We start from the raw sequence: 24456 nt of genomic DNA, 5'->3' as shown, positions 1-24456 counted from the left end.
GAGGTTAGCACAAAGTTTTAGTCCTCCTCAAAACTCCATATGTATAGTTATTGATGGCATTATGGAATGCTTTACTTATTTATAAATTAAGTCTATTTGAATAGGTTTGGTTATTTGAGGAAGATGATTATGCAATGCTATGAGGCTGATTATGCAAAAAGGACATCTGGATGGAGAGGAACATTAGAAATTTTACATTGCACTTTCATGCTATAGTTTTGTAATGTCTGCAGAACACATCTTACTTCTATAAAGGACTAAACTTAGCCTTGTATTCACAAATAGATTTAGTTGGGTTTTTCTCCTCACACTGTGGAAAAACTTCCAAAGTGTAGAAGTTTGTTGAACTATTTTTCTATGGGTAAATAAAATGTATAATTTAATAACTAGTTATAAAGCAACTTGTGCAATTTTAGTAATGAATGCAGGCGAGCAATCTCCAGCTGCAACAGAATTACTTCACTGATTGTCCGTCCCAGGTCTCTTCTGCTAGGCCTGCACCCCCAGCAAGACAAGTAGCTCTCCTGTTTACTGTTCATAGTAAAAGGATGGGAGTGTGAGAAAGGAATACAGGTTCTATGGAGGTTAGAATAATGATGCATATGGGTTGAGGGAAACACTGCTGGGAGGATGAGAGTTTATAAACAATCTCTGTATATGCAATGTGTCTGCTGCTCCCATACACATTAGGATTGTAATATGAAAATTATATTATGAAGGATATGGTAAGATCTGCAGCAAATAGATTGTTGTGCTGTAATGTCATAAGATATAGTTGTGCTATATTACAATGAGGTGCTAGATTGTGATAGGAGCATGGATTTGAGTAGCCTACATGCAGACATAGAAAACGCACTGTACATCGGTGAAAACCACACATTTATGAGGTACATGGTTTACGTTTGTCAGCTTTTTTTTGCCAGCCTTGAAAGGCCTTTTGTACCTTGCACCAGCAGCTTAAACCAAAATGTAATATTAAGTTTCTCCTATTAAAGAAAATCACAGTAGCCCATAGGATTAAAGAAAGTATATATTAATTAGAAAAATGCATTAAAAATAATAAGTCCACTGTAAACTTGACAATGTATAGTAAAAAGGTCTAAATCAAATACAGTTGCATTTCAACATGGCAGTCTCCTTCCTGAAGTCTCCGGTACAGCACTTGTTGTATGAAGAGAACCACGTACAAGTCAGAAGCTGTAATACTGACAAGTAATTATTTGACAGGTTTTTTTTTATTAGCTGTTAAATGTCTCAATATACAATGTATGCAAAACAAAAAAAAAAAAAAAAAAAAACACCATTGTTGAAATCTTAAATATTTACCCCGCTATGATATATACACATACAAAATGCTATTCTTGGAATGTTTTTATCACAAACTTGCAAATTTCTCCAAATGTATTTCAAGGCTCAGTGTCAACACTTAAAATAAGACCGGGACCAAAAGGTCAACTATTCCAGAACCGCCAGAAGTCCGTTTATAACTGTGGCAACTTGTCAACAGGTGTGTCAAACTTGAAGTCTGCCGGGAACAAGTCGGGAGCTCTTGGGTAGATAAGTCTATAGGACTGTCGGATAGTTACATCAGCTACTCCTGCAATGTCACCGATTTCTGTTGAAAACAATTTTGGTGAGAGATTACATGTGTTTATGTCCCAAGTACAACTGCAGGCTACAGGATTCCTCAGCCATCGCAAGCATTCAGGGGCAAGTTTTAAGAGTCCTGTATGAAATGCAACACTGCAGTGTTTGAAGCAGGCATGTCACATGTTCTACAGCATGTTACCAGATTCAAGGGATTACAGCTTCAAGTATGCCCAGAGGTACATTTTAGGAGCATGTTTGAAACGCCTTACCCCTCATTCACTAGAAGGTGAGAAACTTAAAACAAAATGTTCCAGAGGGAAAGAAATACATGTGTCTAAATGCACTCTGCTCTATATGCAGCCTCTATGCAGTAAGAGAACATGCAGGGTAAGGGGGCTTATATATTGAGGAATCAAAATGTTAAAAAACCTGGGCTTACGCTAAGTTAGCTTGTAAACACGGGGGGGGGGGGGGGGGGGGGATTGGGGGGGGGGGGGGTTATCGTTTGTTTGCTGCTAAGTTACAGGTGCAATAAATGAAAATTGTAGTTAGGGTAAGCAGTCCATATAGATGGGCACCACTCTGCTCCAGCAGGAGAATCCATATCACAAATTGTAGTGCTTACATGGGTGAGATTTCTAGTAATCTTTGTGTATATATTGCAAATCCCTTCTAAGTACACTTCTATACACACTCCACAATATTTTATAGCTGTACTAGACATATATGTTCCAGCAGAGACCAAGCACATTAATTCTGCAATTTAGAAAGAGAATCAGTACTTTTATATGCAAATACCAAGGCAGTCATGGGTCACAGGCTGGACTATGCATGGGTTAAAGATAAATAAAACCACCCTGCCTTTAATTGCCTGCAAGATGCTCTGCAGAGAAATAAGGGGCCATTCCAGCAACATTTTACTAACCTTTCTGCGTTCTCTTTTCGGCAGATGCTTGTGAAGCCATGTAAATGGCAGCAGCTGCCACAGATATGGGACTTCTTCCAGGAACCAAGTCCAGCTCTACAGCTTTGCGTGCAATGTAAGTAGCTGCCATCTGCACTTGTTTGGTGAGACCCAGGTTTGAACAGAACCTGGACATGAAGTCTCCAGTTGTAATCAATTCCACATTTGTTTCCAAAGCTTTCAAGATCAGCTTAAAACATCTGCCAATTTCTTTCTTGGAGATTCTTGACACAGCACAGATTTCTACAATGTAAAAAAAAAAAAAAAAAAAAAAAAAAAAAAAAAAAAAAAAAAGCCAGCCATTAGTTCTACTTCTACTGTATTCACTACATCAGCAACTAACCTTAAATTAAACAACAAATCTGTTTCAGATGGGACTGAGCAAATAAATGCAGGCAGGAGACATGATTAATGTTAACACTGATCCTAAGGGACAGTTATCAGAATAAGTGCTCTACTAGTCGCCTCGCAGAATGATAGGTAACATAATTAGCACAATACGTAAATCCTTTCAAATAATTGTCCCCAATAGACTACAGATAGGAAACTGCTATAGGACCAGGTCTATAAACACTGGCATAAGATTAGCATTTAGTTGAAGACAACAGAGACTATGCAACGTTAATAGCCACTGAATGTCTACAGAGTAATTTATTCAAAATGACAGTCAAATTCCCAGTAACCTATGGCCGACACCTTGTGCTCTCATGGTACCTATGGCTAATACAAGTATATACATGGTTTGTTGCACCCACTTTGAATGGGTGAAAGGATGTTTGACCACTTTGTTTTACGATCGACCTAAAGGTCACTATATTGTGGACCTGTACCCATCTCCCTCGGTCTCTAAGCACTTGTCCTATTACAATGCAGTAATGTCTACAGCAAATGGTATACAAACCTAGCCTCAGGCCTTGCTGACAACGCATGCTTTGTAGATCTCACTACACAAGCACTGGGAAAAGTGCTCCCTCTTTATGCCAGGTCTGGTGTTAATGGTGCGGTATAAAGAGGAACACTGGCTAAAGTAGTACAGCAAATAGGTCAGAGCATATGGTATTGGATGGTAACAGACCAAACCTCCTATAACGTAACATTTGTTATCCTTGTAAATGTTAGAAATCATAAGATAAGGGATATATTTTGAGGGTTGAATATATTTTGTAAAAGTAACTAAGGGAGGAATGACAACATTGCATATACCCATTTATTTCCACTGCCTGCACATTCATTAGAAGTGGACCAGAAGACCTTTGTTGTGAAGCAACAATTATCAGCAGTTCGAGCACTTGTCCAGCGATTTGATACAACCTCAGAAAACGACTTGTCAGTTTGACCAATGCCCATTTGTGGCCATTATGGGCACTATACTTCCATTGTCTAATTACAGCATAAAGGACAATGTAATCAACCTTTGCTGTCTGGGACAATAAGTAGGTCGTTTCATAATCTGGATTTAGATTAGGAACATTGTTATCCCAGTTAGGTGTGCACAGCAGGACGGTTATACACCACAGGAACCCCACGGTCCCGAACTCTACCCAAAAGTAAAACTTTAATATTGGGAAAAGTTATCCTTTAACAAGACTGTAGATATCTGTCATAAGGCAGTGAGTGAATAAATGTTAGTGTGTACCAGACATCTTGTTTGTAAGAACTTGCACTGTTACACAAAAATAATGTTCCCATGATTAAATATAACATGCTTGTTTCTAACATCACATTAAGAGATTAGCCCAACTTGACATTGTAAGAAGTGAACTCTACAAGAACGCTTGTTAGTCAGGGTGAAACTTGCTGAAGCCTGTTAGGTTCGAGTTGGTGAGAACCATTATTTAAGCTGATTAGGATATATTCAATTGCCAATAGCTAGTACTGTATGCATATTGGAGTATCAAATCAACCAGCAGAACAGTTCTGAGTAGGATACATGTCACTCCTGCAAACTGCCTTTAAATGAAAAGGAAAAACATAGCACTCAGTCCAAGACTGTAGCAATTTGGTGTGAGTGCCTCCCCTGTAACTCCCATCGAGTAATGCAACAGATTCAAGGATGGGATGTGTGCAGTGAATGCAGCACATGAGTAGGTGGTGATGGCATTTGGTCAATCATGTGTTGAATTCATGACACAGCACAAGGCTGTTGAATAGCGCTGTTTGACTGCTTTTCAGAAAACTCAGAGTGGAATTGTAACACAATAGGGCAGAGGACCAAATAGTAGGTGGGCAGTTATCACCAAAGCAGTCAAACACAAATGCATTTGCTAACAAAAACATGTTCATTAACCAGATTTCAATCTAAATTCAGTGTGCACACCAACTGCAATACAGCAGCAAAGCAGTCTCTGAATGTCTGCATTATTCAAAGAGCACGCCAGTGCTTGTGTGACAGGAGCTCTGGGCTTACACTATGTGCAGACAAAATGCAGCACATAATGAACTTTCAGGTAGGAGAAAAATGAAAGTTATTTTCCCTGCTCTGCCGACAATTTATATTTAAAATTACAAATTAAGCAGGACCAATTCTAAATAACTTTTCAATGGTCACTGTCAAAAAAGAGTTTACCTTTAAATGTTCGAGGTACACCTTCTTGTCTACATGCAATATAGAGGCATGCAGAAGCTATAGCATCGTTGGCTCTCCCTTTCAAGCTTTTCTGCTCATATACTTGCTTAAATAAGTTATTAGTCCGATCCTGTAAAAGAAATAAAAAAAATAAAAAAAGTATTTTATGATTAAGACAGTTAACTCTCTTACATCTCTATAAGACGTCTACTTACAATTATATTGCGTGGGAGGTTTATTCTGTCCGCCATAGTAGTAATTTCCTTGAATGCGTTCATCATGGCTCTATCTGAACTGCTCATTGTCCTGCGGTTCTGATACTTGGAGTTTCCAAACTCATCAAAACTGGCTGCACCTGTTCCCTGGGATTTAAAAACAGTCATTAAAAGAGACATTATAAGATAATTTTCCAACTGCCAGAGAATGGAGCCTAGCAGAAAGTCACAGTAGAAGGAGCAGTGCCCTTCAGCTGCAGACTAATATGATGATCCGGTCACACTGAGGGAAGGTGGCTGTATCAAACACATCTACATAGAACAAAGTTCATACATCTAACTTGGCACAGTGTTTTCTGGCTATTAGTTTCTGCTAAAACAATGTTTGTTTTAATCTTCTTTGGACATCTGCTAATATTCCTCACAGATTAGTGTTTTACTGTTTGTCAGCCACTCTCCTCAGCTCTTTCAATCCGGTTTCATTTAGCAGTCCCCCCTCACAACTCAATTCAGTTACCAAAAATAAACTGGAATCTTCTACATTTCTGTAGCACTTCTCAAAGAAGCTAAAGCCATCTAATGAACAGATTTAAGAGACATTACCTTGCCAATCATTGTAGTCAGGTCACCACCACTTAACAGAGGATTCTGAGTGTCTCCGACTCGAGATGGATCTTTGGTAGCTTTATCATTACTAAATGTTCTCCATTCAGAACCAACATCAATAACCCGATCACCTAAGAATACAAATGGTAAGTCATGATTTACTATACAGAGCTCTAAAAGGATTAGGTTCAGTATGACATTTATACAGGTTCCTAGGACCAGGAGGCACTACTACAACTACAGTGTTTTCTATCAGTGGTGGACAGTGTTAAATAAATGCCAAACTCAATTGGTCCTGTTTTTATTTAGGGCTATAAAACTCACTTCACCCTCATATGACACCAATACTGTCTACATGCTTGATGGGAATTATTCACTACCTTTGTACACACGTCTAGATTCCCAGGCAAATATGTAAAAAAAAAAAAAATGCCTTCTGGCCCCATCAAGGTACTATGTTTTAAAGTAGGGCTATAGAGTTCTACCTGGCTAAGCACTTTCCAAGCTTCAATCATGATACAGAGCTTCAATTAATAAAGCAAATGCAGGGGAATGAAAGGCACTACCATAAAGCCACTTTTCTATAATAATTTGGAGATGCACAATTTAGGTTCTGTGGAGAAATGAGTAACACTGCTCTTAAATACATTGGTGTGCAATGCTACAGGAACAAATGTCATTTCCCCTCTATGGGATAAGTATCAAATAGTGATATTTGCAAATCGCCAATATCCGGTGATTTTGCATAGTAAATTTATTGCGGCAAATGTTTTAAAGGCAAATCTTGCCTTTGCAAGGTACATTTAAAGCTGCAATAGCTTTAAATGTACCTTGCAAAGTCAGCGAATATCGGCAATTTGCAAAAATCGCTATTTGATACATTTACCCCATGTCTTATTTCGCAAACTGTTCCTGAAAGTGCAAAAAGAGCCGCTCATCAGAACAATTGTCACAATAGTATTACCTTTTTTTTAACAATGTATAAAATGGTTTTGGGCAAAATAATAAGCCCCACTTGTCTTCCACTTTGTTGGATAGTCATGTGCAGTTATCCAACTACAGCAACCTTCCAAATTTGTTCAGACTGAATTGCCTAGGTCAGCCAGATTAAATGCTGGGGAAACAGAGGACCAGACAGCCTCCATCTTCCTAAAGTTTAGCTTTCTGCCCAGAGAAGTCTCCAGGATTAACAGAGGAATAAAACTTCACTCTATTGGATGCGCTCATTGAATATTAAAGTAAAAAGGTATGATGTTCTTACTTAGGTGACCCTTACAGTCTTCATCTTATTCATATCACTTATATGACAATCAGTATAAATGCCTGGAAATATCAGTAAAAACAGCAATATCTGATGTTTTGCTTATAATGGTTTTCAATAGGACACTTTTAGTATAAGAATTAAACCCCCAACTGGAAATCGTAAAAAATTTGAATTTTCCTACAGCCAGAATTTTGAATATCATTAAAATGTACAGTAAAGTATACTATATACTGTGACAAAGGAGGAGTTACATAATATGATCCAAATTCAAACTGAGATTTAATGACCAATAATCCCCTCGATATGCTTACATTAGACTAGTTTTATAACAAAAATGTATTACAGGCATTGTGAAATACATGCAATTGTATACTCCAGGCAATATTGGTGAATCCAACCAAGTATACTTGCCACAGCAAAGATTAATGGATCTCAATCCTATCTTCAGCTTCACCAACTGTGTATAGTTTTTAGAACTTCTCGTAGTCTAGCTGTTTATCTTTTTATAAGGTGGACCGATTTTTCGTTTATGATTTTATATGTTAATAAACATGTTTCAATTTTATGGATAGAGCACAAAAGGGTAGGTATAGCGGGAATAAAGGAAAAACAAACAAACTAAGTTAATTATCTAGGTGTGCATCCACTTTTCCAGTAATACTAATAGGTGTATTACTATAATTCTTGCCCCAATTTTAGTCTTACCACGTTAAAATTAAATTCTGGATCTACAGGTATACCTACATTCAGTTTTGATCTATTCATAATATATAACAATCAATATATTTGGCTTCAGTCCTAATATACTAGAACCTGAAGCAATTTGTTATTTCCCCAAAATCCCCTTCAAGCTAAATTTGAATGTATTGTGAAATTTCACAGTTCTCAGTTTCAGTTCATAATGTTACATTCCGTTTGCTGATGTAAGTATAATACGAATTCTTGTTCCCCCTCCTTTTAATAATTTATATATTCTTCCCATTCCCCCTATAGCTGCACCATCTAGTGGTTAGCACTTCTGCCATGAGTTCGATTCCTGACCATGGCCTTATCTGTGTGGAGTTTGTATGTTCTCCCCATGTGTGCGTGGGTTTCCTCCCACACTCCAAAACACACTGAGGTTAATTGGCTGCTATCAAAATTGACCCGTGTGTGTGTGTGTTAGGGGATTTAGATTGTAAGCTCCAATGGAGCAGGGACTGATGTGAATGAGTTCTTTGTACAGCGCTGTGGAATTAGTGGTGCTATATAAATAGCTGATGATCCCCCAAAATTAGAAAATTGTACTTCATTCATTTAGGGCAGGGTTCCCCAAAGCCAGTCCTCCCCCTACAGTGCAGGTTTTCCAGACCACATGTGGATCTGTTACAATGTGTCAGTCAGTAATGAATACACCTGTGCTCCAGCAAGGAGATATGGAAAACCTGCACTGTTGGGGAGCCCTGAGAACTGGGCTTGGGAAACCCTGATTTAGGGGAAGACAACCCCTAAGGGTCTGTGACAGCATCTCAAATCCCTTCCTTGTATCAGAAAGTGCTAATCCAGCATCAAAAGTAATAATGACGAGAAATATATATAAAGTTTTAAATTGGTCAGTATTCTCTGGTTGGCTGGTATAAGTGATCTGGATAGAGTATGCAATATATGTGTTATATCTGGCTGTGTTACTGTACCAATTCTTCAACCAGTGTTTATGTGAGCAGAGCAATAAATCAATAGGTCTTCCAGGTTTCTGAGTCATGCATGTATAGAACAGGATTTGCTTTATAAGAGTGCCTTTGAATAAACCTACAAATGTAAAGATTCCAGATATTGGGACCTTCTGCAAGAGTCATACAATCATAAATCACTTACCTACAACTAATCCACATTCAGAGCAGATCATATCCCCTGCTCTGTAATCTTCTACCAAAATGGCTTCAGGATGATTTGGGCAAGTGACTCTTGGTTCCACACTAAAGAGACATACAAAACAGTTCAGATGTAGGAATATAGTTCTATACTTTATATTTAGCTGCAACTGTAGTCCTGTGCAATTTATTCCGGTATTTCATAACAAAAAACAGTCTCCATGTAATGTCACAGCGTTAAAAATGCTAGTATAGTTTAATCTCTGCCATTGTTTCCCTATTATAATCTAAAATCAGATGCAAAACACTCAAATGCAGATGTGAAAAGAACATAACAGGAAGGAAATGCAGGGATTAAATGTTACAGTTCTTTAGTTGCAAAATTATTTTTTTAGCCACTTGACATAAGCATTACATGTCTTAAAAAATCACGAAATGAATGAATTTTAGGAACATCCAGTCAAATGATACGAGACAATGACTATCCACAGAATAAATTCCTGTGAATTGTAAAACAAAAATCCAACAACCCACACTCTGGAGTGGCTTATGGCTAAACTCAAAGCATTGAATGCCTTATGCATAAAGGCAACTAAACAGCAGTGAAATTATACAAAGGTTGTATAACCGATTACATTTTTCTCCTGGGGCTCTAATTCACTCGTTTGCCCTCCAGTACCACCTCCACACTGATGACACCCAAATCTATATCTCTTGCCTTCTGTATCATGTAACCAACTGACTTTCAGCTATCTCCACATTGACGTCCCAACACAACCTAAAGCTCAACATGTCCAAAACAGAACTTATTAGCTTCCCTCCTGCCAGAGTCACCACCTGCTGTCAGATCTCCCTTACTGTCAAAAACGCAATATCCTCAGTCTCAAGCCCGCTGCCTTGGTGTCACTTGACTCCGCCCTCTGCTTTATTCCTCACTTCAACTCTCCCAGTTCTGTCGACTACACCTTAAACATTGCCAGAATAAGACCTTTTCTTACTCAACATGCTACCAAAATGCTTATCCATTCTCTCATCTCCTGTCTTGATTATTGCAACCTCCTGCTATCTGACATTGCAGACACCCATATAATCACACTTCAATCAATCCTAAATGCTGCAAAGTGGTGGAATTGAGAGGAAGATCAGTCTTGCAGCAATTCTGGCTCTGTCCTCCAGAATCAAATTGCTCATCTTTACCTACAAAGGCCTCAAAGACTCCACCCCTTCATACATCTCAAATGTCATCAAAATACTCTCCCTCCCACTCTCTTGAATCCACCTCTGACCTGCACTGTCTCATCTCTGGTAACCATCTCACTCACGACTAAAAGACTTCTCCCGTGCTGCTCCCCACTTATGGGATTCCCTACCACACTCAGTTTCCCACAGCCTTCAAATCTTTAGACGCTCTTTGAAAACACATCCTTTTTAGAGGCAACCTTACCGCAGATAACAATTCACATTAATGCACCCTCACAACTGTCCCAATCCCCATTCTGAGACACACTTGCTCCTCTTGGTATAGCTGTGCCCTCTCCCAATTAGAATGTAAGCTCTCTAATGAGCAGGGTCCTTCATACCCTTTGTTTTCATGTCTGCAATTATTTTGTCTACCTTGTATGTCCCTGTTTTATGTATGTACTGGTTTCCCTATTGTACAGCGCGCTGTGGAGCCTTACAAATCTACAATAGTTTTACTAGGATAATCTCACTTGTACATTGCAGTGTAACATTAGTTGGTCTGCAGCCTGCTGCAGATTTCTTTTGCTGTTGCAAAGTCATAAAGACAATGCACATATCACATTTTACTTTTTCTGGAAACAGACGGTATATCATTGTCATCAGCGAGATGGTCAAGGTGAAACTTATATACCATTTAGTGTCACCAATTCAATGTTGTCCAAAAAGACTTTTCTGTCCCATATGAGTGTGTCTGTATAAATTGCCATTCAGTTCTCTTGTCATTCATTTACAGAACAAGGAAACGCACTCACTGACATATTGCTAAGGTTGTGTCAGAGCTGAATATAGCTGGAGTGTTTATACTTCACTGGGATATAGGCACCTCCTTAAGAGCACACAGTGACTGTCAGGAATTGCTTTTGCATAACTGCTTTGTGTGGCTTGGTGGAATCATGCACAGGGCAGGGCCAGTGATATCACTCACTGCATTGTCAGTTTTTTTACCTCATCAGATCCCATTAGGACACTGCTCTAAAGATGTGAAAGGAGCTTCAGCTATCTGTAGTGAACACTTTACTTTTTAAACAGAGTTGCAGTATGAGGTCAGGTTTACACTTCATGCGTAAACCTGCTCCCCACCTTGGGACCTCCTTACCCCTTCCTACCAGACTGTCACCCAACCTACAATCCTTCAAATGTTCCCTCAAAGCCACCCTTTCACACGCCATCCATCACATTCTAATTGTGCCCCATTGGCCCCTACTGTCTTTTCTCCCTCTAGAATGTAAGGTCAAGCAGGGTCCTCTTTACCTTATATCATGTCTGTGGCTTAAATTTGATGTGGTTTGTGCACACACATGCACGGAATTCCTGACCGTACCTGAAATTGTCTGCATACCACTCATTCTCTATTTGAACCTGACATTGTTATCCTGCTTCTATGCTTAACTGTATTCTTGCTTCTGTTCATGCTTACTTTACTCATGTATGCTATTTCTGTATGAGGATTGCCCAGCATTACAGAATATATGACATCCTATAAACATTGATGATCCATTTTAACTTCATGGCTCATATCTTGTTCAATGTTGGTGTTTAGTGGTCCTTCATCGCCAGAGCACTTTTGGTTAATCAAAATGAAGTTTCTCTAAACACTGCCATACTTTTTTGAAACTCCACACATACCCAGTTATGGAGTTTTATCAATAAAAATATATTGCCATAGCAGCATTTGCTGCACACATGTTTTAATTTCTTTTACTAGTGTGTATGTGTGTAAATAGTTGTATTAACAGCGGAGAACAATATCCTCATATTTGTCTCTCTAACATAATTAGTTAAAGGTAACAGTTTACTATGGTGGCCATTATAGAAACTTTCTTATCCATTCCAGCGATACCCAAGTTTATAAGCCGACAGACTCCCTTCCATACATAGTTCTGACAGGCCAACAGCTTTTGTGTCAGAAAATATATAGAACAAAAACATTACAAAAAAAAAAAAGGTTTGATTTGGTGATCAAATACAACTACTTGTGGAGTAACAACCTCCACTGTTAAATACAAGAATGGTGGAAGTCAGTAAACTGTAATATGCTTATATTTCATAGTAGGTGGGTGCATTATAGCATGTATCAATAGGCCAAATTTTCATTTTAAGGGGGATATTCAATTACCCACAAAGTTCCTCAGAACAAGAAATCTCCGCTGATTTTTCCGCACACCCTATAGAGGTGCGAGGAGAAGTCTGTTGAGAATTTGACATAGTAACTGTAAAAATGCACAGCCGTGATGTTCTGAGGAACATCATGGGTAACTGAATCTCCCCTAAGTGTTTCCTTTCCACTATACACAGCCATTACCACCTACTAGGAGAAAGAATTAGAAAGAGGGTGAAGTTTGAAACCAACAGTTCAGGGAGAAAACAATTTCAACAGGTTGAGTGAATATATTTTCTGCTTGTAACCTTTATCAAGTAGGACAAAGACATCAAAACACCCTGCCGTTTTACAAATTTAGACTACGCCCATCAAATAGTAGTCTGATTCTTATTTTAGCACCATTATAACTTTAGAACCACATTGTAATTATGTGTAATCATCAAGCCTTTGAGGTCACATTTTTGTAAGGATTTCCTGACTGAATATTCATAACAAAAACTGTACACATACATGCAGTGTCAAAGATAAAACAAATATTACAGTCACTGAACACTAAAAGAAATACTAAATTGAATGCTGGCTGGGCCAGTGGGATGTTATAAATACAAAACATTCACTGTGGAAATTTGTTTTACTGTGCTATACATGTGAATGGTGTGTTTACATTGCAGAGCTGTGATTACTCAATGTAGCATAATGGGTCTAGCATGGAGATAGTATTGTGTTATGCGCTAAAGTTTTCTTATTGAAAAACCTTTCTAGCAATAACATGAAAAATGTGCAGTTACACCCCGAGAATGATGCTAAAAAGCAGAAGCGTAAATGTGAAAACTGTTTTATTCTATTTTTGGATTAAGATCTTTGTGTTGGAGTGCATTTGTTTGCAGACAGTCAAGGGTAGTTTTCTGTGGTAACATATCCCTTCTCTCAAGTAATGTCAAGGTTATGTACATCTAACCTTAAGTATAAGGGTAGCATTGCAGACAGGGGTGTGGGGGAAGTTTTTAATCATATTGAGGGAAAACAATGCATCTGAAAAGATAATGGTACTTCAAATGAGCAGTTTTACTGCTGCTTATAGTAGGCAGAGTCATCAGTATATAAATATATTACTTTATTATTACACAAATCACATGGGAAATGTTTAAAATGGCCTTAGAATGCTTTTAAATGTTACCTTAACCTCCAGAAACTGCACTAGTCTATCAACAGTAGTCTTTGACACTTAAGACTATTTGATGGACTTTTTCTCCCTGGGGCTCACAGCCATGTAGCCTCCTATTAGTCCTGGGCCACACACCTGAGTGCAGTCTTAAAGCATCACATTTTTTTATTTTTAAAAAAGCAACCCAAAATATTTCACACAACCAGACATTTTCCTCTTAGCCTATAACTGCACCTTACTTTCAATATAAAGAACAACTCTTCTCTATAATGGATTATTGTTAACCACTAACACACCAATAAACAATTGCATGACAATTTGGATGCATCACAAACAGATGTTACAAGAAGAGGTTTAACAGAAGTCTATTACAAAATGGCAGTGTGTCACAACTGCATTACAAGCGCATAATAGATGTGGAAGTGCACCTGCCACAATTAATAAACATTCTGAGATTCAAACAATGCATATATAGCCATTAACACACCATCAACTGCATATTCTCTCAGCTGGCATAACACTGCTTTTAATGCCATTTTTATTTATTTTAAAGTCACCACAGCAGCACTGATGGGTCACAGCACAAATCTGAATCATGCCATATGTATAATAAGAAAACTAATTTTTATTCACTTTAAACTGTTGACATTGTGTCTATTTAGCCTAAGTTAGGAATTAGACAGTGAAGAAAAATTTGCTGCCCAAAAAATTTCAAGAGATGCGAACAGATATGCACAAAGATAGATGGGATAATGCAAGACAGTGGGTCTTTGTATTACACTTACATAAACACAGTAAAGAAATTCTAGGATTATGCAGCAGGCCATTGTTTGGCCTGAAATAAAGTTACTGCTTGTGCCTAACTTTTGTGAGGTGTTTCTACTAATGTCAATGAATGCACATGTCCCCGGCTCTTAAAAGATCCTGCTGACTCCTAAATTTTATGGTCCTCACATGCTCTCTAAAACATACCCAAAACAAGTACTATTTGTGAACGTCAGTAAAAGGAACATCTATACAAAAATGTTCTGTCCAGAAAAAATAAAAGTAAAAATACTTTCCATGTAAAAGAAACAATTTATTTGTATATGGACACATTAATTGAAAAACAAAACATCTACCTACACCAGCACGGCTGCCTATATGCATAACAAGATGCCAAAAATAACTTACCCTTGCTACTACACTTTACATAAAGTGCAATGAATGTGTTGTAATATATCATATATAATATATATATATATTTATTTTCTCTCATTATATTACAACACATTCATTGCACTTTATGGAAAGTGTAGTAGCAAGGGCAAGTTATTTTTGGCATCTTGTTATGCATATAGGCAGCCGTGCTGGTGTGTATATATAAACACACATACATACACACATACACACATACATACATACACACATACATACACACAGCATCTAATACTGGACACAAAGGCCAATGACTACAATCAGTGTGATGAATGCTGTTAAATACTGGCAAGCCAACGAATGGCAGCAAGTTTATTATAGAACTGTGCATTTTAAATCTTCACATCGAAACCTTAATAATTAACTTCTGTGCAATGACGTGGGCATTCCACTACGATACCTTACAAATCAGTTCCATAACTGATGTCAACACTGATCTGGCCCATTCAAACCTATTGCTTTGATTTTTCTATGTTAACCTGAACAGTGATCACTATGCTCTACTCATATGACCAGCATGTACAAAATTCAGTAATCATGGAGTACAGAGTCATAAATTAGCCAAACAGTAGAGAGAGTAAACCCATTATCCACCCTATAGTTGGGATTATTTAAGCACTACATTTGTTACTCCTTGGGTGGCTACATTCTCATATTGTGAATTATGACTGCTTTTATTACAAAAAATAAATTAAGATTCATTATTTCTATTTTATGAATAGATGTCATTGTGTTATAGTACAATTCACAGAAGTACTATTGGCTCTACATTTATATTAACTTAAATCTGTCAAAACATTGCTACCAAGACCCAAGCTCAAGTTTGTTTTGCCTCATTAAATAACACAACCAAAGCAGTCATTGCCTGCTCAGCAATCCAAAATGTTTGGCAGCAGTTTATAGATCCATTACACAAGTCTGATTTATGTGAAGTATTTTATTAGTTTTGTCATGTGCCTAGCTGGACATACAATGTCATCATAGATAATAACACCGTAACCACACACACACAATGCTCCAGTCAGTGACTATCATACCAATACGCACCCCTAGCAATACAGCGGAGGTATTACAGGAGACACCTAGTGAAGTGTTAGGCAGCCTGTGGCTTCTCAACTGTGTAGAACCACAAGTCCCAGCATGTAGTGCCACACTGGCTGGGAAGGTCTGTTTTACCTCTCCTCTCAGTGTAATACGTGCTGGTGTATAAGCCCGGGCCACCTGTAGAACAGTGACTCCTATCCTGGACTATAAGCTTTGCAGCCAGGAGAACCCCTGAGAAGAGACACGACAGCTGCTTCTGTTGTACAGCCTGTCCGGCCTTGGACACTAAGCAGCCTTCCTGGCCACCACGTTGACTTCAAGCACACGAACCATGAAGCCCGGCAGTCTACACAATGATATAGCCGAGTCCAGCAACAATAGGAGAGGGGAAAAAGCGCCGGGTCACTCACCGACTCGTCGACGCCATTGTTAAGGCGTCCGCCGACTTGAGCTACCCGAGAAGTAAACCAGCAGGCACCGCGCTTATCCTTATATAGAGCTGGATCACGTGGTTAAGAGGACGCGGTCACTGCCAAACGGCGGCTCATTGTTTTCCATTGCACATGCGCACAAGTCATAGAGCTACACTGCGTATGTCATCAATGCCTGGTTATGCGAGTTGTGTGGTGGCATCATAGGAACCACGAGTACTGCGCATGCGTGATACACTATGCTTACTGTAGGCGCACACTGCGCATGTGCCGATGGAACTACTTCCTCTTACTTGATCGTAATAATGTGGAATATTTGTTGTTGTTTTTTTAGTTATAAGAGCAAAAAAATAATAATACACATTAGTATAGATGATTCGATAGACAGTATAAATATAAGACAACACTGGAGAAATGGAATTAAATACATGGGTGTAAACGAGGCTGATGTTGACTTCTTATTCACAAAACTTTATTTTTAAAGGAATAAATCAAATTGGATTACTGAATTCACATTAGATTAACAATAAAGAGCGTTCCATACACAAATCACAGTAGGATTTAGCCTGGACCAACATGGATTAGGCCATGACATCAGGTGGCAAAGTGGGCACAGATAGCATTTTCATCATTTTGTATAAGTAGCTGTTAAATATGATTTTTTGTTAAGGCGTCATAAGGCCTTTGTTCAGCCATTTTATTGTAACTTGCATAGAAATATTATTTGCTAGAAGAGATTATTCATTTTTCTGCTGACTTGCAGTTTTGCAATATGTGGGCCTATGGCCTTGAAGTTGAGCTGATAGAGAACACCAAAATAATTGTATCAAGGTATGAAACAATGAACATTATGATATCCAGCTGGCAGTATGGGAGCTGTGCCCCTGATGTTGCACATAGCATATCTCCAACTCCCCTTGAGATAAGAAACAATAGGCTCTTCTGTCCTTAGAAGGGGGAGATTAATAAACGCTACAAGAATACGTGAGAAAGTTAATCAGTAGCGCCTCTCATAGACTAATGGTATAGAATTGCATGCATATGACGTAGGATTCATTTATTCAGTAGGCTATAAAAACTTATATCTTTGTATCAATAAACTAGAGAATATTCCTTGTATACAGAACTTGGTCTGTGTAAATTCTCTCCAGCTGATTGAAGCGCTTCCAGATATACTTGACACCACAAGCAGACTTGGGTCAGAATTTTAGATCTAACATAGCTGTAGTTTTGTAAGGGTTGGTGTTTTTATTAAAAATTGCAACAAAAATAAATCCAGTCAAGAGCTGCCCTCTTGTGAATGGTTGGGTGGGCCCTACTTTTAGGGTGTCATCTGGAGTTACACAAGGTTGTCCCTTGAGCCCCCTCCTCTATGTATTTGCTATAGAACCTGTTATCAGGAGGACTGAGAACAACACAGCGAGAGGAGTGCAGCTGGCTGTGTATGTTCACTTGAAGGTAAAAGCCTATACTGATGATGTCACAGGCGTCATGACACACATGGCCAAGACGTGTGGCATTGAAAATCTGATCTGCGAATATTCAGAGACTTCTGGCTCAGAGATAAACCAAGATAAGAGTGAAGTTCTCTGGTTAGAAGAGAAATGCAGTTTCTTGTTCTTTCAGTGGTTACGGTGGAACAAGTTGAACTTCATCAAGAGGAGTATAGCATACAAACCGAAGGATGAAGGTGGTCTGGGAATGGTAAACCCAGTGCTGTTCTTTAGTACTGCCTTCTTGACGCTTCATCTCGGGAGTCTCTTTTTGGAGTCCCCCCCCTCGCTAGGTAGCTGGCTTTCGGGTCTGAGTGCATCCCTTTCTCAATGCATGGTTGGATAAGGGTGCCGTAAAAAATGTTAGTTAAGCATGGATACCTCCCCGTCTCTGTGGTTCAGGGTTTGAAGGTGACAAGGGAAGGGCAGATCGAGGTGGATGAGGCAAAAACTCCTCTAGGTGGTGGTTGGAGAGGAGGATTTTTTTGTACTCACCTTGATGTGCCCCTATTACTAAAGGAAAGACCAGGTGATATGTGCTCGAAAGGTCTATCTTCAAGGTCAATTCCAAGCGGATTCCTGTTTAAAGATCTCATCTGGTGGCGGCGTTTGTTGTAGTGCAGAGTATTGTTAGGGGATGTCATGTTTCTTTGATGTATAGTTATTTGTGAAGTGACGCAGTAGTGTTTTTGTGGAGGGACTGTAGTAAAATTGGGTGTTATGATAATTTGTAGTTTTGTTCCTATTGGCTTTTACGCTGATGTTGTATAGAGTCTATTTTATTTTGGAAAAAATGATATTGGATTTATTTTTGTTGCAATTATTAATAAAACTCCAACCTTTGCAAAACTACAGCTACTTATTTAAAATGCTATCTGCGCCCACTTTGCCACCTGATTTCATACCAAAAAACAGTGTTGGGCCAGGCAAAAAACAAGTGGTTTGTATGTAACTGACCATCCCGTGTTGATTCCCGCTGTCAAATTTGTGGCCCAACAGCATTTCACTCTTGCAAAACTATAGCTACTTATTCAAAATGACAATATATAGTGAGTGTGCCAAGTTGGCCTCCTGATTTTATGAGGCCATGTTGTGTAAAGAACGCTCCTTAGTGTTAATCTAATGCGAAATAAGTAATCCATTTTGATTTAGTCCTTTAAAAAAAAAGTGTTTTGAATAAAAACTGGAGCATGAATAAGAAGCTTGACGAAGAAGAAGCTAATTTCAACCTCATAGGGTATGAACAGTTACATTGGCACTAAAATGTATCTCGAGGACAGGTGTCACAGCATGGTAAATAATGCCGGTAGATTATGTGGGCATGTAGCTAGCATAGTATGGTGGTTATTTTACTTAGCCACACCTTCTGCTGTGCCTAACCACCAACACGTTTTTTTAGCAAACATTTTAGGTAATAAAAACACTAATTACCATTATGTGGGTGCCAAATTCAGTGGAACAGATACATCGCATCAATGTTTTGACTCAATAATACTTAATATGGTGAGTTTTCTACGCTCCCTTCACTTAGCAGATATAATATAAAATATTTCTTATGCTATATGTAAGTGTTGGAACTTTGAGGAGAGATAGGCACTCCTGAGTTTTGCCTTCTCCAGTCCCAGCTGTATACAGCATGTTGGTTGTTTACATGCTCTCCCTAGATGAAGGAGTATAGTAAAACGCAGTTTTCTTCTGCCTCACTGCATTAAGCGCTCTGTAAACAGCTCATTACCACAAATGTGATAGATTCTCCTTGGAAAGTCCAGAAAACCTAAATTTAAAATATTTTATTTAAATGTCTCGCACCTAAAATGTAACCTCTGTCCACTAACTTCCCTATTTGAAGTTAGACACCCTGCCAGCAAAACACAACCATCCCTTGTTCCGCTGATCAACCTTGCAAGATCACACTTGCACAGCTATTGGCATCCAAAGTCCTCCCTATTTCAGGTCTGTAGATCAAATGGGGCGTAAGTGATATAGATCAAGGCACAGTGGTGGATCCAGAGGGGGAACAATTGGGGAGATGGCACCCCCCTAGCAGAGGAGGCATGCTTGTGGCCGCATACCATATACTTGTGCCTGATGGCTGATAGACATGCAGAGACCTCTGCCTAGCCTTGTATTTTAAAAAAAAATCTGAAAGGCCTGGCAGGATCCTGGGCCTGTCTCTCACTTGTCAGACTCATCTGCAGGCAGTCAGTGCATGCTATGAGTAAATGTGGGGGCAGGGACCACCAATAACAGAGATAGCGCCCTCTTCCTCCGGCGAGGCATTGATACTTCTGAAACGCTGTGCTAATAAAGCAATATAATAGCAACTGCATGCTTAATAACCATATGACCACTGTTATATTACTACTTGAAGACATGTGGGCAGTGATGTTTGTGCACAAGTTAGCATTGGTTACCAAACATAGGGATGGCAATGGGCCTCATTTATGAAGTGCAAAATCCCATTTATGCATATAAATTTCCACCAATGAGCAAGATGTTGGTGTTTGTGATATAGCAAACTTTGCATTTGGAAATAGTAAGGAGTAGGTACACCTGAGCGCCCAATTTCAAGGAGCACTGCAAATATCAGATTTCAATCCACAGAACCTATTTGAAACAAGATAAAAGGATGGAGAGGGTATATTTTTAAGGGCGCTCTCTGCAGTCCCTTCTGCAACAGGACTTAAATTTTGTACTAGCTCAGAGTCGGTAGAGATCCTGTCTCATTCTATACCATTAAGGAATAGCATTTTGGACCTTGTAGTAGCACAGGGGAGAATCGCACTTTGCCCAATGTAGAACAAAGCATAAACATAAAACCACTGTATGTAAAAGAGACAGTACAAAGGTCCTTTCACTTTCATGATTAGTTTAAGCTGTAAATAATGCTAAGCCAGGCAATAGTTTTTTTTGGGAAATAATAGAAAGTTTGTTTTAATGAATAGAGTGGTTGTAAAGCATTAGCAGTTCAGTGTTTAATGTCAAATTTACAATACTTCACAGTACACCTCTTTTCTGTGGCCCTGCCCACCCAGATGCACTTCCAGTTTGTGGAGGTATCTCTCAAGACAGGAGAGCAGCCATGATCCTTGTGGGGCACTGGGAGGTCCATCTAGGTGTACCACTGCACAGTCAATGTGTTCTGGGATATGCCAGGCCGTATCTAGGTGTGTGCGATAGAGGCGACCGCCCAGGGCGCAACACTGAATGGGGGCGCAGTTTATGAATAACTTAGATTCATTTGTTTAAAATTGAGAGCTAGGGGGAAGCAGCATTTTTCTTTCTCTCCCCAGGTGCTAAAACTTTGTTACAGCTCTCTGCTATACATCCAGTGAATGTCGTCAATCAGTTCCTGTGAGTGGAGAAACTGTTCCTCCATCAGCACTTCTCACTAATGCTGTGCACATCCAAGGTTTTAGAGGGCAGGACAGATATTTTAGAAAGAGAGCATTTAGAAGCAAAACAATATTTCAATTCAGGTTTACTTTAAAGTTCACCGATATCAAAACAGTTTCCTGAAAACTGCGCAGGGTATCCCAAAATAGGATTATTCTGTTGAAAACTGCAATCCGAGATGGCATTGTATTATGTTTCTTACTAAATGTACGTTTGTAGTCACCCTCAGCTTCTATTTGGGGTAATCCTAACCTATCACATTTGTTATGTGGTATTGTTATGATCTAGAACCTTCATTCCAGGTGAAACAGGGTATTAAGAAACTACTCTGTCAAATTAAGTAATATAGTCATTTCAGTGAGCAGTTTCAAATAGGCGAATTCTGGCTTCTAGACACCTTCAGCTATGGGATGTGACACAGGCCTCATAACTAATACATATAAGAACCGACAATTGCTACTCAAAGGGGTAAAATTAAGCAAGGCTATGTCTAGTATATTTATATTGTGATCAGTAAGTTTCTCCAAGTCTACAAAATTGTTATGAGAAGTGGCTGGTCCATCTCCTTTGAGTGGGTCAAAGTTGCAACCACTTTCTCTAGAGACTGGTTAATTGTAACAAATACTTACCCTTCCGCGTTCCCCCGCCGCTCCGTTGGACCCGGAAGCCGCACTTCCGGGTTCGGCGGTCACATGACCGCTAAAACATGGGCGGGGAATTCAAACAGGGCTCTCTAAAAAATCTCGCTCTGACACTTTGTAAGTGTCAGAGCAACTTTCCTGTTCCTGGCTTCTGCTCCCTGTTCCTCCTTGTGCCAGCTCCCAGTGTATTTGACCTCCTGTGTACCGACCCGGCTTGCTGACCTTTCTGGATCTCCTTTACCTGTGTACCGACCCAGCTTGTTGACCACTCTGATTGCCTGTGCCCCTGACCCGGATTGTTTGACGTTCCTCTCTCTACTCGCATTTCTGACATACCTGTGTACCGACCCGGCTTGCTGACTACTCTGATTGCCTGTGCTCCTGACCCTGATTGTCTGACGCCTCTACTACCTTCTCGCTGCATCCTCCCGCTGCATCTGCCGCTACACTACTTCTTGAGGCGAGCCTGAGGACCGCGACCTGCGTCTCCCGGCAGCTAAGCCCATCCCGGCAGCTAAGCCCATCCCACCTTGCGGCGGTTCTTGGTGAACACCGGGGAGTTTGTTAGACTCCGCACCTCAGGTAAGCCAGTGCTAATCAAGAATAGTCCAGAATCCACTTAATCCGTTACATTAATCCAGGTACAGTCTACATGTAGCTGATATTGTTTCCCTTCACTGCTGCTATCCCAGATGTAAATTCTACACGTCACACCATAAAGGGAACTTTTTATCATATGGTTTGGCAATGTCTAGAAATACATATGTTCTGGGACAAAGTTGTGAAAATAATTTCTGAAGTACGAGAACTGCCTATTTGTAAATCTCTTTACTTTCTGATATTGAAGCTAGAGCCGGAGTTGGTGCCTTTTAACTAGGGTTAAAACAAATAAAATAAATCTTTACTCGCCACATTGAAACTCCTCCCACAACTTTGGACAGACGTCTCTAATTTTTTTAAAGTAACAATACCCCTGAAATTTCCTCGACAATGCTTTGGGACGCCTACAAGGCTATCCTACGTGGTCAACTGATCTTTATGGCCTCCAGGGCAAAAAAAAGATGGATTAGTGAAAACAACCCAATTTACTAACACCTTATTTCTCTTGAAAATTTAGCATAAACTGACCCTGCCATCGTTCAAAAAGGTAAAACAACCTCAAACTCCTCTCCCATGAAGTGGCCTACAAGCTTAAATGGCTTCAGTAAAGTTATTTTGAAAAGGGAGATGAGGCTGTCTGGCTTCTAACCTCCAAACTTTGTGCAAAGATCTTGTCCCACAACCTCTTGGTGGACAGAGATTCAAGAGGCTCCCTAATTTATGACGCCCATAAAATTTGTTTGCAATTTCAAAAATATTACAACCACTATACAACTTCCCTCGGCCTCGACAGAGTCAGCTAGGGCCTCCCAGACATATTTAATTAACACATTCTTAACAGCAGTGAATCTCCCTAAACTCACCTCCACACCCTCTTCAACTCTGTCCTGGAGGGAGCCCCCTTGGTCTTCCGCATATCTAGAAGCTAAAATCTCTCTTATCTATAAAGAAGGTAAAGCCTTTCTATTAAATAATGATATTCCAAGTTTCTTGCAAATAGGTTGAATACAATTCTCCTTACATTAATTCAATATGACCAAGTGGGCTTGATCCCAGGCAAACAAGCAAGGTATAACACACGAAGTCTATTGATTTACACTTTAAATACACAAAAGACCACAGCCATTATTCCCTCCCTCAATGCAGAGGTTTTCAAAAGGATATTGTGGCAATTTGGACTGTCGAGACACCGCCTCACAGACATTAAGGCCCTCTACACCTGCCCTTATGCTAAGGTTATGTTGGCCCTGTCCTTATCAACAACGGAACCATACAGGGCTGCCCACTCTCCCCTTCATTTTCACCCTAGTTATCGAACCTTTGGCATCCACTGTAAGAGCTTCTGTGGATATCCAAGGGGTGTAGGTTGGGGACCTGGAAAGCAAAATATTTGCAGATGATGTGCCTCTCACGCTCCAACAGCCACATATTTTATTCCCTAATCTCTGTAAGGTTATGGATACATGCAGTAAACTATCTTGTTATAAAAGAAATTATTCAAAGTCGGAGGTGAGGTTTGATCTCCATACTATATGGAAACCTACTGGAGAGGGTCATGGGGGCCCCAAAGCAGGTACAAGAGAGAGTGGGAGAGGGATCTGGGCCTTCCTCCTATGAAGCACTGTTGGGAAACAATCAGGTAAAGAACTACAGCCAGCTCCAGCTCCACCTTGATTAAAGAAAATACTTATAAAAGGTCTACTATAGATGGTACTATGCACAAGACACTATCTGCTATGTAGCCTCCTTCAGATTGCTGGAGACACTGTGACCACCAAGGCTCATTCTACTACATTAGGTGGACATGCCCCAAAATCTCTGCCTTCTGGGACGTTGTTCAAAATCTTTTGCCAAAATCTCCATACCCTGTGACTAAAGCCACTTGGGGGTATATTTACTAAACGGCGGGTTTGAAAAAGTGGTGATGTTGCGTATAGCAACCAATCATATTCTAGCTATCATGTATTTAGTGCATTCTACAAAATGACAGCTAGAATCTGATTGGTTGCTATAGGCAACATCTCCACTTCTTCAAACCTGCAGCTTAGTAAATCTAGCCCCTGGACTTTTCTCCTTTGTTATCCGCTGCAA

The 24456-nt window shown here is 39.5% G+C and overlaps 1 protein-coding gene across 1 annotated transcript; it reads right to left on the bottom strand.

The window, feature by feature from the left end:
- Positions 1-1014: 1014 nt before the first annotated feature.
- On the bottom strand, positions 1015-16323 carry GTF2B (general transcription factor IIB). Its single transcript, XM_075182405.1, has 7 exons — positions 16215-16323; positions 9060-9160; positions 5939-6072; positions 5336-5482; positions 5121-5250; positions 2516-2797; positions 1015-1615 (listed from the first exon to the last, which is right to left on the bottom strand). The coding sequence occupies exons 1-7, from the start codon at positions 16229-16231 to the stop codon at positions 1482-1484; spliced, it is 945 nt and encodes a 314-aa protein (XP_075038506.1). The 5' UTR covers positions 16232-16323; the 3' UTR covers positions 1015-1481.
- Positions 16324-24456: the final 8133 nt, after the last annotated feature.

The sequence above is a fragment of the Mixophyes fleayi genome, chromosome 8, assembly GCF_038048845.1.
Source record: "Mixophyes fleayi isolate aMixFle1 chromosome 8, aMixFle1.hap1, whole genome shotgun sequence".
Classification (NCBI taxonomy): domain Eukaryota; kingdom Metazoa; phylum Chordata; class Amphibia; order Anura; family Limnodynastidae; genus Mixophyes; species Mixophyes fleayi.
The sequence above is the reverse complement of the archived record's forward strand: the minus strand, read 5'-3'. Positions and strand labels throughout refer to the sequence as shown.